Here is a 17,971-nt window from a genome sequence, read left to right as displayed (position 1 = left end):
CTCCTCTTTTTAAGTACTTGGTGGAAAGGTACTTTGAAACTATATAAATATACTCTTCAACATCAAACTTTTTCTTCATTTATTTATACTCATGCATTATTTCATTTAATACATCATTTATTATCTTAGAATGGACTCAGATTTCCCATATTACTCATCGGGTTATAACTATTATAACCTGTTACCATTTATTTTGATGCTCAAATTGTCCCAGATTTGGCCAGCAGGAACCCCTTCAAGTTGGCTTCAGTGTCCTTTTGACATATTCCCATAATTTTTTAAGCCTTTCCATTTTTTCTGGCATAAAAAGATGATCTAGACTGATATTGTCCTTTTTTTTTTTCTGCCCCAGCCCTTGGAATCAGCCCTGGTTCCTTTTAAAGAATGATTTTTAGAAAACAAGATCTGGATGCTAGATATATTCTTTGGCTTTGAAGTTCCCCATTACCAGATCCTCTCATGGACAGAGCTTGAGAATGTATGTACATATGTGTGTATTAAAATATTTAAGTATGTATACATATATACAAAATACATATGCATATCACATATTTTCATATCTATATGTCTATTACATATGTATGTATTGAACATATGAGTTTGCACTGTTAACTCCAATTTCAATTTGTCACCACAGAGTTCATTCTAGTTTTCATCTTTTCCATGTTTGCGACTTTGTTCTCTAACAGTAAGAAACCTGGCTCCCATTCTCCTTAGTATATTTATTTATTTGATTAATTACCCTGTATGCAACATGGCTTCCATTGCTACGTCTCCTTTTCCCAAGCAATGCCCTTCTCACTCAATTCAGGCTCCAACACTTGGTGCTGGACTGCTGCTGCACCTCCACTTAGAAGGCCTCTCGACTCTGCTTATGCTCTCAGATCCTGCACTGGGCCACTCTGCCATGTAGAAGTCACCCTCACCTTCCCAGGGTACCAAAACATGGCACAAAGCTGTCCCCACTATGTGGCATTCTCCCCATCCCACTCAGATTCCAACCACATGTCAAATGACCTCCCCAGTGTGTGAGGACACCCTCCTTATTCTGCACTGAGCTGTCCCCTTTGCATGGATACTTCTTCAACCCTGGTCTCTAATACCCTGTCCCTGGGCTGCCTTGATGTGCAAATACCCTCTTCACTCCTAATTAGGCTCTGACAGCCTACACTGGACTATCCCCCTATGTTGACACTCTCTTTAACTGGCTCAGGTCCCAGTGTTCTGTGATGGATAGTCCCCACCCCATGTGGCTATCCTATAAGCCACACTCAGGTTTTGACACTCCAATGTGGCTACTGAGCACTTGAAATAAGCCTAATCTTAACTAAAAATATATTGCAGTTATAAAATATAACCAGATTTAAGAATATGAAATACTTTATTCATAATTTTTTATATTGATTATATATATATAATATTTTAGATATACTGGGTTAAATAAAATATATTATTATTATTATTCGAGACGGAGTCTCACTCTGTCGTCAGGCTGGAGTGCAATGGCGCGATCTTGGCTCAGTGTGATTTCTGCCTCCCAGGTTCAAGAGATTCTCTTGCCTCAGCTTCCCGGGTAGAAGGGATTGCAGATGCACACCACCACACCCAGCTAATTTTTGTATTTTTAGTAGAGACAGGGTTTCACCATGTTGGCCAGGATGGTCTCAATCTCCTGACCTCGTGATCCACCCACCTTGGCCTCTCAAAGTGCTGGGATTACAGGCGTGAGCCACCATGCCTGGCCAAATAAAATATACTATTATTTTCACCTATTTCTGTGTAGTTTTTTTAAATGTAGCTACTAGAAAAATTTAAATTACAAATGTAGCTCAGATTTTATTCTACTGTTCTAGAAGTTTCTGGATTAGTGATGGGAAATCAAGAGATCAAAAGACTAAGGACTTGATGACATATATGCCCTCCTCTGAGTAAGGATGGAAACTAAAAATCCTTGGCTAGCTCTGCAGGGGTGTCCAATCTTTTGGCTTCCCAGAGTCACACATAAAATTAACACTAACGGCCGGGTGCGGTGGCTCATGCCTGTAATCCCAGCATTTTGGGAGGCTGAGGCAGGCGGATCGCCCGAGGTCAGGAGTTCGAGACCAGCCTGGCCAACATGGTGAAACCCCATCTCTACTAAAAATCCAAAAAATTAGCCGGGCTTGGTGGTGGGTGCATGTAGTCCTAGCTACTTGGGAGGCTGAGGCAGGAGAATTGCTTGAACCTGGGAGGCAGAGGTTGCAATGAGCCAAGATCGCACCACTGCACTCCAGCCTGGGCAATAAGAGCAAAACTTCGACTCAAAAAAATGAAAACTAAAACTAAAAATAGGCCGGGTGCGGTGGCTCAAGCCTGTAATCCCAGCACTTTGGGAGGCTGAGACGGGCAGATCACGAGGTCAGGAGATCGAGACCATCCTAGCTAACACGGTAAAACCCCGTCTCTACCAAAAAATAAAAAAACTAGCCAGGCGAGGTGGCGGGCACCTGTAGTCCCAGCTACTCGGGAGGCTGAGGCAGGAGAATGGCGTAAACCCGGGAGGCAGAGCTTGCAGTGAGTCGAGATCCGGCCACTGCACTCCAGCCTGGGCGACAGAGCTAGACTCTATCTCAAAAAAAATAAATAAAATAAATAAATAAATAAATAAATAAATAAATAAATAAATAAATTGCAAAAAGACCTCATAATGTTTTTAGAAAGTTTACGAATTTGTATTAGGCTGCATTCAAAGCCATCCTGGGTCACATGTGGCTCACAGGTTGGACAAGCTTGCTCTAAAGTCTTGCTACCTAGAGGGACTCAGACCATTCAAATGGATGCCATAGAAACATGAAAGAATGCAGGTATCTCAGAATAAGAATGTATTGTTCTGGTGAACTGATTGTGTCTTTTTAAGATGTCCCCATGTGACTGCTCTCTAATGCTGCTCTTAATTGTATATGCCTGCACAGAGATGGTCAAAAAGCCCTATACTATTTATACTTGTTTTCTTTATGGACTCACCTGCTTATTTCTTTACTTCACTTAGTTTGGATCCTCAGACTTGAAGTAAAAAAAACTCCAGAGATTACAAATCCCATCTTTTAGCCATAGTTATGTGCTCTTTTCTCAAATCTGAAGTACTTCTGAATTAAGAGAAATAAGCATTTGTCAATTTCATCATTACTAACCTGCATTTCATATTTCAGAGTCATGTGGAAGCACCAGGATCCCATTCCTACCACTGAAATTAAACAAATGAAAAAAAATTAGCATGAAATTCTTTGTGCGTGGCCAGAGTGACCTGAGAAGACAATAAGACATTTCAAAGCATTGAGTTAAGGATAATGAAGTTTATAAAATCTAGTGGCAAGATATAGCTGATTTTTGAGTAAGTGCTATCATTGATGAAATTTTGGTGTAGAAAAGAAGTACTATGTAAGTTCTCTTAAATTCCCTCCTACTAAGTGACTTACTAGACTAACAATATTCCATTGTTTCTGTAAAATGTATTATCTGATGCTCAGGATAAGTTTTAATGCACATAGCTGGTTAGCTACTCCTTTGCACTTCTGTCCCAAATGGCTAAGGTATATGCTTAGTAAGAGCTGGTCAGTTTGTTCCTGAACTTGTTGATGCCATTGTGTTTGGTTATCAAAACTATGACTGCAAAAAGAGTTGTTGCTTCTCCAAGAACTATTTAAAATGCTTAAAGTAGACTCAATAAAAATGAGTTGCTGGCCAGGCGCGGTGGCTTGCGCCTGTAATCCCAGCACTTTGGGAGGTTGAGGTGGGTGGACCACGTGAGGTCAGGAGTTTAAGACCAGCCTGGCCAACATGGCGAAACCTCGTCTCTACTAAAAATTTAAAAATTAGCTGGGCGTGGTGGCAGGCCCTTGTAATACCAGCTACTCAGGAGGCTGAGGTAAGAGAATCGTTTGAACCCAGAAGAAGGAGGTTGCAGTGAGCTGAGACTGTGCCACCGCACTCCAGCCTGGCCAACAAGAGCAAAACTCCGTCTCAAAAAAAAAAAAAAAAAAAAAAAAAGGGTGCTAATAAAAATCATTGTTGAATTAGTTGTGGTTGGATATCTGTTACAGACTGGGAAAAATAGTAAAAATCTAAAAAGATTCTGTAGGCAGAGCACAGTGGCTCAGGCTTGTAATCCCAGCACTTTGGGAGGCTAAGGCCAGAGGATCACTTGAAGTCAGGAGTTCAAGGCCAGCCTGGGCAACACAGCGAGACTTTATCTCTATTAATACATAAAATAATAATAATAAAATTAAAAAATAAAAAGATTCTGTGTTCATGTCCTAAGTTTTTCCCAAGTGCCTCCATTTTAAATGAACTATTTTCATTTTAGGGTTTTATAAAATGTTTGGTTTTTAAAGCAAAAAAGAGTAAGTAGAACTAAAATTAGGGTCCCTCATTCAATGGTCATGCCGTATGTTAAATAATTGTCAAAGACTATATACAGCAAAAATAAAACCTCAGGTCCAGCGCAGTGGTTCACACCTGTAATCCCAGCACTTTGGAGGCCGAGGCAGACAGATCACCTGAGGTCAGGAGTTCGAGATCAGCCTGTTCAACATGGTGAAACCCCATCTCTACTAAAAATACAAAAATTAGCCAGGCATGGTGATACACACCTGTAGTCCCAGCTACTTGGGAGGCTGAGGCAGGAAGATTGCTTAAACCTGGGAAATGGAGGTTGCAGTGAGCTGAGATTGTGCCACTGCACTCCACCCTGGGTGATAGAGTGAAACTCCATCTCAAAAATAAAAAAAAAAAAAATTAATACAAATTAAAAATTAAACTTCATGTATATATGTATTCAATAATTCTGTGCTTCAATATATCAAAGGTTTAATATCCAAAATTTAAAAAATTCTATGCTTCAACTTAAAAAAATTAACTGACCAAGTATCAGCCCCTATGACATCTAATAAAGCTTTTTTCTCTGATTCAGTTTAGTTCAGAATTTACTGAGTGCATCCTGTTTGCCAAATTCAGTTATAGATGCTGAGGTACAAAGATAAGATCCAGTCATTGGCCTTAATGAAACATATAGTCTAATGGAAGAGACAGGCAGATAAACAGACAGTGCCTGTACATGGAGATATGCGTTGAGTACCATGGAAGCACAGAGAAGGAACGCTTGTGAAGGAAATCCAAGAATGCAAGAATGATGGTACAGATTAAACTTAAGGATACATAGGACTTAGCCCAACAAATGTAGTAAGTAGGGGTGTCATTAAATAACCTGTATGACACCACCTGAGAAAAAGTGCAAACTGTATGTTATTCTTGCCTTTAAAAAAGTCACTATATAGATTGTAATTTTTATTCCTCAAAATGAAATGAGGGAAATAAGATAGTTATTGCACTCATCTCATTAGAGAAATAAGGAAGTGGGGTGGTTCGTGTCTTTTTTCCCAAAAAAGTAATTAGAAGGTACAAAGGTAGGTAAATTATTCAATGTAAAAGGAAAAAAATAAAAACCTTTAAGTTATTTAAAGTCACACAATAACAATATATTATGAAGTAAAAAAAAAAGTGAGATGGGATGGTTATTCATCTTGGTAGAATGGCCACTTTATCATGCCTTACTCAAGGACTGTTTTTATCAAAACGTTTTCAAAGTGTTCTCTTGATACTGTTAAATTATATAGCATTAAAGGTCTGATTTTTTCCCCCTGCTTTTGCTCACATAGCCAATAAACGTCTGACTTTTTAGAGATCTCTACAATTTATTTCCTTTCAACAATCTGGGTAACACATAAAAAAGTATTCTGATAGAAAATCTGTTCTGGTGGCTACTCAGAGGTTTAAAATTGCTTTCAGGAGAGGGTAGCACTAGGTTTATTCCTCTTTTTCTTTGTTATTTTCTATTCTTTTAAAAAAAAGTACTCTCCTGCAACTGACATTTCCAGACATTTATAGAGTCCAAAAACATGTAACAGAACAGCATTTTTATTTTGCTCCTTTAAAGCAAACCACCAAGTTTTGCTGAAGTTTATCAGGTTTCTTGAGATACAATTCACATAAAATTAATTCAAAGTATAGAATTGAATTGTTTTCAGTATATTCAGACTTGTGCAAACATCACCTCAAGCTAATTTTAGAACATTTTCATCACCCCTAAAAGAAAGCCTATACCCATTAGCAATCATTTTCCATTTTCTCTCAACCTCTCCAGCCCTGGGCAATCAATCTACTTTGTCTCTACAGATTTGCCTACTGGGGACATTACATCTAAGTGGAATCATATATCATGTAGTCTTTTATGTCTAGCTTCTCTCCCTTAAGCATAATGTTTCCAAGGTTCATTTATGTCATCACATGCATCAGTGATTCATCCTTTTTATGGATGAATAATAATATTCCATTATATGAACATACCATATTTTACTTATCCATTCATCAGGTGATGGACATTGCTATGTACTGAATGTTTGTATGCCCGCCTCCCCAACTCCCCAGTTCATAGGTTGAAGCTCTAACTCCTAATGTGATGGTATCTGGAGGTGAGACCTTTGGGAGTTAATTAGGTTTAGATGAGGTCATGTAGGGGTGGGGTCCCCAGGATGGGATTAGTGCCCTTATAAGAGGAAGACACTGAAGCTTGCTTCTTCTTCTCTTTCCACAGCACAAACAGAGGGAAGGCCATGTGAGACACAGCAAGAAAGTGACAGTCTGCAAGCTAGGAAGGAGACGTTTTTTGGTTTTGGTTCCTCGCCAGGAACCAAATTAAATGCTACCTTGATCTTGGACTTCCAAGCCACCAGAACTGTGAGAAATAAATGCGTGTTGTTTAAGCCACCCAGTCTATGGTATTTTGTTATGGCAGCCTGAGCTAAAAAATACATTTAGGTTGTTTATACATTTACACTATTATGAATAGTGCTGCTGTGAACACTCATATACAAGTTTTTATGTGGACATATTTTTTTATTTCATTAATTCATATACACTTTGGAGTGAAATTTCTGGGTCACATGGTTTAGTATTTTGAGGAAGTGTTTTTCAGAGTGTCTGTACCATCTTATATTCCTATCAGCAATATACTAATTTCTCCACATCTTGCCAATATTTATCACTGGCTGTCTTTGTGATTACAGCCATCCTAGTGGATGTGAAGTGGTATTTCATTATGATTTTGATAAGTATTTACTTAACGAGGACCCCATTTGTTTTCAATAAATATCTACTGTGTACTTAATGCTCCAAGCATTTCCATTGGGATAAGTGAGTGTACAAGAGGAATATGGTTCCTGTCTCAGAACTTTAAACAAACCATTAAAAATACAAAAAGGGGGCCAGGTATGGTGAGTCACACCTATAATCCCAGGACTTTGGGAGGCCAAGGTGGGTAGATCCTTTGAGCTCAGGAGTTTGAGACCAGCCTGGGCAACACAGAGAAACTTTGTCTCTACAAAGCATACAGAAGGTTAACTGGGCGTGATGGCATAGTCCTGTAGTCACAGCTACTTGGGAGACTGAAAGGTGGGAGGATCACTTGAGTCTGGGAGGTCAAGGCTGCACTGAGCCATGATTCTGCCACTGCACTCCAGCCTGGGTGACAGAGTGAAATCTTGTCAAAAAACAAACAAACAAACAAAAACCAACCAACCAAACAAAAAAACATCAAAAAGGGGAGTTATAGAGCTATGGGATTCTATGCAAAGACAATGTTATTACCTTGTCTAGGGGGTCAAAAGAGGGCTGTCTGAGAAAGTAACACTTAAGCTAGAATTTGAAGAAAAAATTAACCAGATGAAATAATTTTTTAAAAAATGAGATCATTCTATGTAGAAGAATCATCTAGAATAAAGACGAAGTTAGTGCATTCAAAGAACTAAAAGAGCTTGGCTTAAACCATGAACAACTTGGGTATAGGGATCCAATGATGAAACTGGCATGCATGGTTTATAGAAACTAGATTAAGAAGAACTTTTAGGCCAGGCGTGGCAGCTCACACCTTTAATCCCAGCACTTTGGGAGGCCAAGGCGGGCGGATCACCCGAGGTCAGGAGTTTGAGACCAGCCTGACCAACATGGTGAAACCCCATCTCTACTAAAAATACAAAATTAGCCGGGCGTGGTGGTGCAAGCCTGTAATCCCAGCTACTCGAGAGGCTGAGGCAGGAGAATCACTTGAACCTGGGTGGCAGAGGTTACAGTGAGCCAAGATCGCGCCATTTGCGCTCCAGCCTGGCTCTTGCGAAACTCCATCTCAAAAAAAATAAAAGAAGAAGAAGAACTTCTAAAGCCATGTTAAAATCTGATTCTGATTCAGATTTGGACTTTATCCTAAGGAGAAAGTACAGTTGTTAAAAAATGACACATACACATACACATAGGAATTGACATAATCACTTTTGCATTTTAAAAATATCACTCAGGTTACAAGGTAGGAAAATGTCTAAAGACTAGTTTTCCAATTTTAATATCGAAAATACTTTAAAGCAACCCCATATATGTATATTTGTACACTGTATACACACTGTGGTGCTAAGATACTATACATATTTTAAAACATATATAAATTTTTTAAAAATGAGGTAAATAAGTAACTATACACAAATAGAAGTTTTTGTCTTGTTTTGTTTTGTTTTTTGAGACAGAGTCTCACTCTGTCACCCAGGCTGGAATGCAGTGGCGCAATCTTGGCTCACTGCAACCTCCACCTCCGAGGTTCAAGCAATTCTCATGCTTCAGCCTCCTGAGTAGCTGGGATTACAGGCACCCACTACCACGCCCAGCTAATTTTTTTGTATTTTTAGTAGAGAAAGGGTTTCGCCATGTTGGCCAGGCTGGTCTTGAACTCCTGACCTCAAGTAATCCACCCATCTCGGCCTCCCAAAGTGCTGGGATTACAGGTGTGAGCCACTGCACCCAGACACAAATAGAAGTTAAAGAGTTTTCTTCCTGCATCCCAAAAGATTTTTCTCACTCCCTGTAGTGTGTGCATCCTATTTTAACTGCTAGCTTAAATAATGAATAAACTCCTTGCAAGGCATATATGGAGCTTCATAATCTGGCTCCGCTGATTTCTTCCACTGTAGCTTGTAGTTCAGTCACGGCTGATTGCCTTTGGTCTCTAATCTCACACCATTAACTCTAGTCTGCTTTGCCTTTGCTCATCCTGTGCTCATTCTGTCACTTCTGCCTGGAATACTTACTCTTTCCATTGTTCAGTCCCACTTGTCCCCAGCCTATCTCTCTGTTCATTGAAATATTATGCAACTTCGTGGCTGGGTGCGGTGGCTCCAGCCTGTAATCCCAGCACTTTGGGAGGCCAAGGCGGGCAGATCACTTGAGGTCAGGAGTTTGAGACCAGCGTAGCCAACATGGTGAAACCCTGTCACTACTAAAAATACAAAAATTAGCCGGGCGTGGTGACAGGCACCTGTAATTGCAGCTACTTGGGAGGCTGAGGCAGGAGAATCACTTAACCTGGGAGGCGGAGGTTGCAATGAGTTGAGATAGATTGCATCACTGCACTCCAGCCTGGGTGACAGAATGAGACTCTGTCTTTAAAAAAAAAAAAAGAAATCTTAGGCAACTTCTACAGCCATTTTATTGTTTGCTTTTTGTTTCTTTCAACTTTTTCTTTTGAAGTAATTTCAAACTTACAGAAATGTTGAAAGAACAGTATAGTGGCCGGGCACGGTGGCTCACACCTGTAATCCCAGTACTTTGAGAGGCCAAGGCGGGCAGATCACGAGGTCAGGAGTTCGAGACCAGCCTGGCCAACTTAGTGAAACCCCATCTCTATTAAAAATACAAAAATTAGCCGGGTGTCTGGGCGTTGGGGCAGGCGCCTGTAGTACCAGCTACTCAGGAGGCTGAGGCAGGAGAATCCCTTGAACTTGGGAGGCGGAGGTTGTAGTGCCACTGCACTCCAGCCTAGGCAACAGAGCCAAAAAAAAAAAAAAAAAAAGAATAGTATAGTGAATTCTTGTATATGTTCTACATATTGGTTCAGATTCACCAATTTTTATCATCTGGCTAATTTTCATATATATGTATGTGTGTGTGTGTATATATATATAATATTTTTCTGAACATTTATGAGTAAATTGATATATCATATCCTTTTACCCCTTAATACTTCAGTGTGTATCCTAGGTTCATTTTAATGTCATCTCCTAAGTCAAATCTTCCTCTGCTTCCTCTCCAGTTAAGTCTACTATACAAAGCATCCAAGAAATAATGTTTGACAAGGCCAGTAGTTATCAGCTTTTGGATCATACTGTTTTGCCCATACAGCTTTTAAAATGCTAGGCCAGTCCAGAAGCTTCTCATTCAGTGGGTTCCCTGGTACATGTATTTTAAAGGGCTGTCAATGACTGTTGCCCATGAAGACCCAAAGATCACTGTTGGATTCTAAGGTTCATAAAAGGCATAGTCTAGGTCTCCATGGTTCCCTATCACCAGAAACTAGCCCAGTGCCAGGCATATAGAGAACACTTATTAGGTATTCGCTGAATGGCTGATTTTTTTTCTTCTCCTTTGATAATCCACTATTTCACAAGAAATAGGGCAGGAGGAGAGAAGGAAGGGGGAGAAATAAAAGCAGGTACCTGAAATTAGCTCTCTGAAGTGAACCAGATGGGGGAAACCCAGTCATGTCTCCACATTTAACAAGAAATCAAGGGAGAATTCAGAAAGCAATTTTGGTCACTTTCTCTCTAGTCAAAGATGAACTCAAATGTTCTCCAGACACATTAAAACACTGGAAAGAAAAGAAGACCAAGAGGATCAAAATGGCTATTGTGAGCCTCTTAAAATGTTTCATTATTGTGACTATATCCACTTCAAGGGAATACTATGATGTGTTTTAATGGTGGAGGGGAGAGTAAAAAAACGCTTCTAGCTATAAAAATCAGCAAGACACAAAAGTAAAGGAGCAATAAAAATAACCCACCAAAGTTAGCAATTGCTGCATAATTTATTTCTGTTAAGATTTTTATTTATGAATCTTGTGATAAAAAATAAGTTGTAACTTAAGGCTGTACATAAATTGTTTTTGATAAGATACAGGTACTTTAGAACCTCTGATTTCAGTATATAAATTTTAAAAAGTCAGGGCTGATCCAAAACTTAGGAGAGGATCATTTAATGGTAAGGATATGAATCAAGACAAAATTAGAGGAACTAAATAAAATAATTCAAAAGACAGAAGTGCAAATATAAGGCACATATTTAGAATCAAACATATTTTCATTCGATGGGAAGAAAAATGAGGGCAAGTATAATATTTAGATCTTAGTAAATTCAGGAAAAGACAGAAAATATCGTTCATATTATCTTTCTCTCAACAAAACATACTTTCTGTGGTTATAACAAGGCTATCAAGAGAAAATCTCCAAATCGGCTTTGGAACTTTTTTCTTCCTTTGTAAATTCTGGGCCTGGCACAGTGGCTCATGCCTGTAATCGTACAACTTTGGGAGGCCAAGGCAGGAGGATTGCTTGAGCCTAGGACTTCCAGACCAGCTCAGCCTGGGAAACATAGTGACACAATGTCTCTACAAAAAATGTAAAAAATTAGTTGGTATGGTGGTGCACGCCTATGGTCCCGGCTACAAGGGAGGCTGAGGTGGCAGGATCACTTGAACCTAGGCGACTGAGACTGCAGTGAGTCATGATTGTGCCACTGCTCTCCAGCCAGGGTGACAGAGTGATATCCTGCCTCAAATCTATATCTATATTTGTATATAGATATACATACACACATATTCATATATATATGTGTATGTGTATATATATGTATGTGATCACGTCACTCTCCTGTTTAAAACCCTCCATTGGCTTTCCATTGCTCTTAGAATAAACTTTAGACTCTACTCTGGCTTATGGTAAGGCCCTGTGTGATCTGGCTCCTGCCCAAATCTCTCCAACCTCATATTCTACCACATTCCCTCTTGACTTCTAAGGTATATTAGGAGAAAGTTAGGAAGTACACAGATAATTACAATATGGTGCACTAAATGCTATAATAAAGATATGCACTGTATTCTGTGGGAGAGCAGAAAAGTTATCTGATCCTAGCAGGAGACTAAGGAAGATTTAAAAGGTGGCTTTCTAGAGAAAGCAGAGTCCTAAGTGATAGCTATGCGGAGTTCACCAGACAAAGAAGGTTAAAGGCAGAGATGTGAAAATACATATGGTACTGAAAACAGCAAGTAGTTTGATATAGCTAAACTATTGGGTATACGTGGGAGAGTTACGGAAGATGAACCTAGCAAGGCAGACAAAGTCCAGATTAGAACCCATGTGCTAAGGAATGCAGATTTTCAAATAGGTTATCTCACTTAAACAGAAAATGGTTGACTAGAAAGAGGTAGGCAGGGCTGGAGAACAGGTGAAGTTTAGCACCATAGAACAGTTTTCATTATTGACACACTACAATTTATCAGGAAGTACATATTTTCTGAAAAATTATTCAAATCACCACAAATAGGAAAATAAAGAGTGGAGAAGTTATTTAAGTCAAAGGAACAAATGTCAAATGTGTGGAAACAAAATTGCATTTATTGGTCCTTAATTTATAAAAATTAGAAATTCTGGAGATAATTTTAAAAAGGAATCTAAGCATTTTTTCTTTCTTCTTGCATGTACACTGATTTAGTCACATGAAGAATAAAATATTTTGTTAATATCAAGGTGACTCTTAGCCAACATTTCATCATGATGAAGAGCTGCATTTGACTTGCTTGTGACATCAAAGTTAATATAAAATTCGTATCTGTAGAAATTATCCAGCACATTCCACAAAATAAGTAATAGGGATAAGTTTCCCCATATGGTCATGTCCAAAGTGAAGACAGATACAATCAAAATAGAACTGAAATTGGAACAAGGAGGTCAGGGTACCATCTGCATCTTCTAATCAGATGTTTATATCACAACATTTTACTATAGTTTTAAGAGTTTCTCAAGTGTATAATAGAATTTCACTTAGTTGGAACCTCTGGATTCAGATATTTTGGCAAACTATCAGCCAAAGTTTTTCAAGGTTACAATAAAACACAAATATGCTCTGATATACATTTATTTTGACTCATCTGATCACACTAGAAATAGTGTACAAGGATTTTGGGATCAGACCTAGACTAGAATCCCAGATTTATCACTTATTACTTACCAACTTTAGAAAGCTGTTTAAATCTCTGAGACTCAGTTGCCTTAGCTATGAAATAAGGATATTTGTCAGGAAACATTGCTATAAGGATTATCTACCACGTGTCTGGCATACAATAGGTATTGATGAATTTTATTTTCTAGTCTAACTCAAGCTATGAAAAAGTCATGTACAAAGATGACATAATTAGATTTCGGAAGCAAGTTAGCTTATTTGCCATGACAGAAATGTAAAAGCCCAAGAGTTGCAAGTTCCTTTTAAATCACATCATGGTTTACCATAATGCATAAGAAGGGACCTAGAATACATGATACAAGGAGAAGGTCATGTTTCTATAAAGTGTCAAGGCATCAGCAACCTAGTATATGATATAAAATCTACATATTCAGAGGTTTTAGTGTTATTACTACTGTCAAAACAATGCCAACTATGACTTCCAGGGCATGCATGGCTGTAGCTTTCCAAGTGAAGATAGCATTCACAATAGAAACAAAATGCACTATCATATTAGGGGGCAGTAGAGTGCAGTAATTGAAAGCATGAACCTTGGAAAGTTGTCCTAAGAAGTTTGAACTTTATACTGATAAGAAGCCATTTAGGCTATTTAAAAAGAGCTTTTTAAATTGTTTCCCATCTACCCTCAAGGGAACTGATCATTCTCTAATTTATCTTTTAACTAGTATGTAACCTTATTATTGTAACCTACACACCTACACACACACACAGAGAGAGAGAGAGAGAGAGCCAAAATGGAGCTACAGCAATAACAGACATGGTAATAGCAAAAATGAGACTAGATGTTAAAATCTTTTACATCTTTTTTCTTAGAAAATAATTTGTTATTTCATTATTGTCTTATTCTAGCTCCAGCCTAAAACCCTATGAAACGTAAGCCACAACTGAGGCCCATAGGAACCACATGAAGAGCCACTGCAGCTGCCTGCTTTCTGCCTTAGGCAATTCTACCAAGCTACGTACTGGCTATCTCATTTCATTTCCTGTTCACTGACTACATGGGCTACTTAGCTATCTGTGGTTTCTGCATCTCTGATTGGTCCTGTCCCTGGGTTTGGGCTACTAGGTTAAACGTGTTTATTCAAAATGTAGTTTTGAATCTGTCTACATTTATCTATATCTCTGTCACTCCTTGGCCAGGTGGTGGCTGAAAATCATACTTCCATATGCACAAATACTGGAACTATTAACCAAAAATTAAAATATTGTTTCTGTTGGATGATGGGATTATGAATATTTTTCATTGCTTTCCCCAAATTTTTCTTCAGTGTTACTATTTATCAGACTAAAAAACAGGTCACTAATATTTTTGGCAAATTGGACTAAAAAAGAGAGGGGGGAATAAATGAGCTACTAAGCAAGCTGTAAAATGATTTCCAAAAATCCTTTCCATGGCACATTGATTTGATGCCTATTGCTACAATTTAAAAGTCTATTAGACCAGAATATAGTATGCTAAAGCATCCACTCAATTTCTCCTTGATAAGAGGTAAAATGTTGTTAAGATCACTTAAGATGACTTTTATTTACTCTGGCAGTGACAGACTATAGATATGATCACACTAAATTTAATTAAGCTTCCTCCATGCAAAGAATTTCCAATGGTCCTTTTCTGATGAAAATCACTTTGGGTCCTGGTGCTTCCCCATGAGGCCCTGTGTAGTGTAGTGTACCCTGTCCTCTTGGGAACTGTCATAAATTTCTCTGGCTCAGGGAAGGTGTGTTGTTCATCTTTTCATTGCCAGTACCTAAGAATATCAGGCACTTTGAAGGAAAAGAGGGAGAGATGGCTGACAAGACACAGGTAGTGTGTGTCTCCTCCACGGAGAGGAACCAGAATAATAAGCAGATACCTTTCAAACAGACTGTCTAGGAGAGAACAATAGGATTCACTATAGAAGGGACAAGATGCACCAAAAGTGAATAAAGAGAGGGTTCAAGGCAACTTGGCTAGCCAGGGACTGACTGAAAGCCTGGAGAGGGTCCTGGATGTAGAAAAACAAGAAGAGAGAAACCCCCAGAGTTCCACACTCCAAAATGGGCTTTTACAATCTTGGCTAGGGAGAACCCCTCAATCCCTGTGGGCTGACACAGGAAGCTACCTGGAGATTGCCCAGAGATGTTGCTCCAAACGGGAATCAACGCAAAATCCCACAGGCATCCAAGCCTAGACCAGCGATGGCTAAATACCATAGTGCCAGCCTACATACCAGGAATCTACAGATGAAGCTGCTGTTGCTACACTGCTCCAAGGAGGGGAGAGGAGACTGGGTGCTTCCATGTACCCCTGGGGGGTCCTTACTGCCCTGCTTGGGGCTACCGTTGCGACTGAGACGCGGGTGGACCACACTCTCCAGAGCCTCTAGCTCACACTGCTTACCTGGGAGGGGCCCCGCCCTACCTAGTCCTGACCTTAGGCACCATATTGAGAGTTCAATGCTGGGCTGTGCTCCACCCTCAGGTTGAGTTTGGGCTGATGTGGCTGCAGCCACCACCTGGCCAAGGAGTGACAAAGAAGCTAAGCTCTCCTACTCATACTTAGGACAATACCCACCACCCTGCTGCAGACTGCTGTGAAACTGAGACTCAAGCAGATCACACTCCCCGCAGTTTCTTGCCCATGCTGCCTTCCTAGGTGCACCCTTCCCTCCCTGGGTCACAGGTCCAAGGCATCATTTAGAAAGTTTAATGCTGGGCTGTGCCTTGCCCTTGGGCTTAGTTCAAGCTGATAAGGCTGCATCTGCTGCCTGGCTGAGGAGGGACAGGGAAATCAGGCTCTCTTACATATACCAAGGATAATACCCACTGCTCTGCTACAGACTGCTGTGCGACTAAAACAAGCAGACCACACTCCTCACACTTGCCCATGCTACACACCTGAGAGGGGCCTTGCCCTCTCTGGTCACAGGCCCCAGCTAGCACCATTTTGAGAGTTTAATGCAAGGCTGTGCCCTCAGCCTGAGTTTGAGGCTACCCGGCTGCAACTACCAACCAGCTGAGGGAGGCACAGGGAAACCAGACTCTCCTGCTTATAACTAGGACAATACCTATCACCCTGTTTCAGGCAGCTGTGGGACTGAGGACTAGCCTGCCCAACCCATCACAGCTACTAGCAACGCCAACGAAGACCACTTGGCTCCCAGTGGATTGCTCCACTACCACTATTGCCATTACCCATATCATACCAGCTGCCCAGGAGTCTGAGAACCTGCCCACATACCTGGCCTACTGTACTTCCACTACTAGCTTCTAAGCAAGTGAAGTATAGGCCCAAGAATTGGCTCTCCAGGACCCACTAACACTGGTGCCAGCGTATGCTGCTTTGGAGACTTAAAACAGACACACAGCCTACTTCTGCCACCAGTGGGGTGTGAATACTGGCTCAGTAGGTGTCCAAGCCCCCAGCAAAACTTCACCACAGCCTCAGCTAACTATACCCTAAGCCATAGAGGAAATAACAGATACCACTTAACCTGTGTACTACCAAAGAAGTCATACAAAGACCACACTACTGCAGGCACCCAAAATCAAAGCCAAAGCATCCTATTCAACCAACAACATATATCTATCTTCAGGAAAAAATTCTGCCCTACAAAAGCAATTTCAAAAAATTGGAACAAGCGAATACTAAACCAGATGTTTATATATCAATGGAAGGACATGGGAAACATGAACAAACAGGAAACTATGACACTATCAGAGGACCACAACTGTTGTCCTGCACCAGATCCCAACCAAAAATAATTCCTTGAAATGCCAGATAAAAAATTCAAAATACTGATTTTGAAGAAGCTCCATAAGATACAAGAGAAATCTGAGAACCAATACAAATAAATCAGAAAATCAATTCAGGATATAAATGAGAAATTTACCAAGGAGATAAATATCTTAAACAAAAACCAAACAGAAATTCTGGAAATGAAAAATTCATTGAAAAAAATACAAAATACATTTAAAAGCTTCAATAATAGACTAGACTAAGAAGAAAGAATCTCAGAACTTGAAGACAGGTCTTTTGAAATAATCCAATCAGACAAAAATAGGGAAAATAATAATAAAAAAGAATGAACAAAGCCTTCAAGACATCTGGGACTACACAAAGTGACTGAACTTATAAATTATCAGTATTCCAATGGGGAAGAGAGATCAAAAGTTCAGAAAACATATTTAAGGAAATAGTCAATAAAAACTTTCCAAGACAAGCAAGAGAGTTAGACATCCAGATTCAGGAGGCGTAGCAAAGAGGAAATCACTATGGCATATTATATTCAGAATGTCAAAAGTCAAAGTAAATAAAAATTAGTAAGAGAAAAGCATCTAGTCACCTATAAAGGAAACCCCATCAAACTAACAGCAGACTTTCTAAAAGAAACCCTTACAGGCCAGAAGACAATGGAATGGGATTATCAAAGTGCTGAAAGAAAAAAATAATCAGCCCAAAATTTTACATCCTGCCAGAATAAGTTTCACAAATGGAGGCAAAATAAAGTCTTTCCCAGAGAAGCAAACACTGAGAGAATTTGTTACCACTAGACTGGTCCTTCAGGAGATGCTCAAAGGAGTCTTAAAAACATGGAAATGAAAGGTCAACAATCATCATCATGAAAATACATGAAAATATAAAACTCGTAAGTCTTATAAAACAACTGCACAAAGGAGAAAAAGAATCAAATGGGAACACAATAGAATTTCATTAAACCACAAAGACAAAAAGACAACTAGAAAACAATTAACAATGGACAGGAACAAAGCCTCACATATCAATATTAACCTTGAATGTAAATGGATTAAATGATCCACTTAAAATATACAGATTGACAGAATG

The 17,971-nt window shown here is 39.5% G+C and overlaps 1 protein-coding gene across 3 annotated transcripts in view; it reads right to left on the bottom strand.

The window, feature by feature from the left end:
• Nucleotides 1-17,971, bottom strand: part of ACER3 (alkaline ceramidase 3) — a 171,831-nt gene that overhangs the window by 67,668 nt on the left and 86,192 nt on the right. For 2 of the 3 annotated variants that reach the window (XM_008020221.3, XM_008020220.3), the window contains exon 3: nucleotides 3,171-3,223. The exons of the other annotated variant lie outside the window; for it this stretch is intronic. In XM_008020221.3, the coding sequence (XP_008018412.1) occupies nucleotides 3,171-3,223 (53 nt within the window). The remainder of the gene's footprint in view (nucleotides 1-3,170; nucleotides 3,224-17,971) is intronic. 3 annotated transcript variants of the gene reach the window in all.

This window comes from Chlorocebus sabaeus, chromosome 1, assembly GCF_047675955.1.
Source record: "Chlorocebus sabaeus isolate Y175 chromosome 1, mChlSab1.0.hap1, whole genome shotgun sequence".
In the NCBI taxonomy this organism is placed as follows: domain Eukaryota; kingdom Metazoa; phylum Chordata; class Mammalia; order Primates; family Cercopithecidae; genus Chlorocebus; species Chlorocebus sabaeus.
Note: the sequence above shows the minus strand (reverse complement) of the source record. Positions and strands in the feature narration are given on the sequence as shown.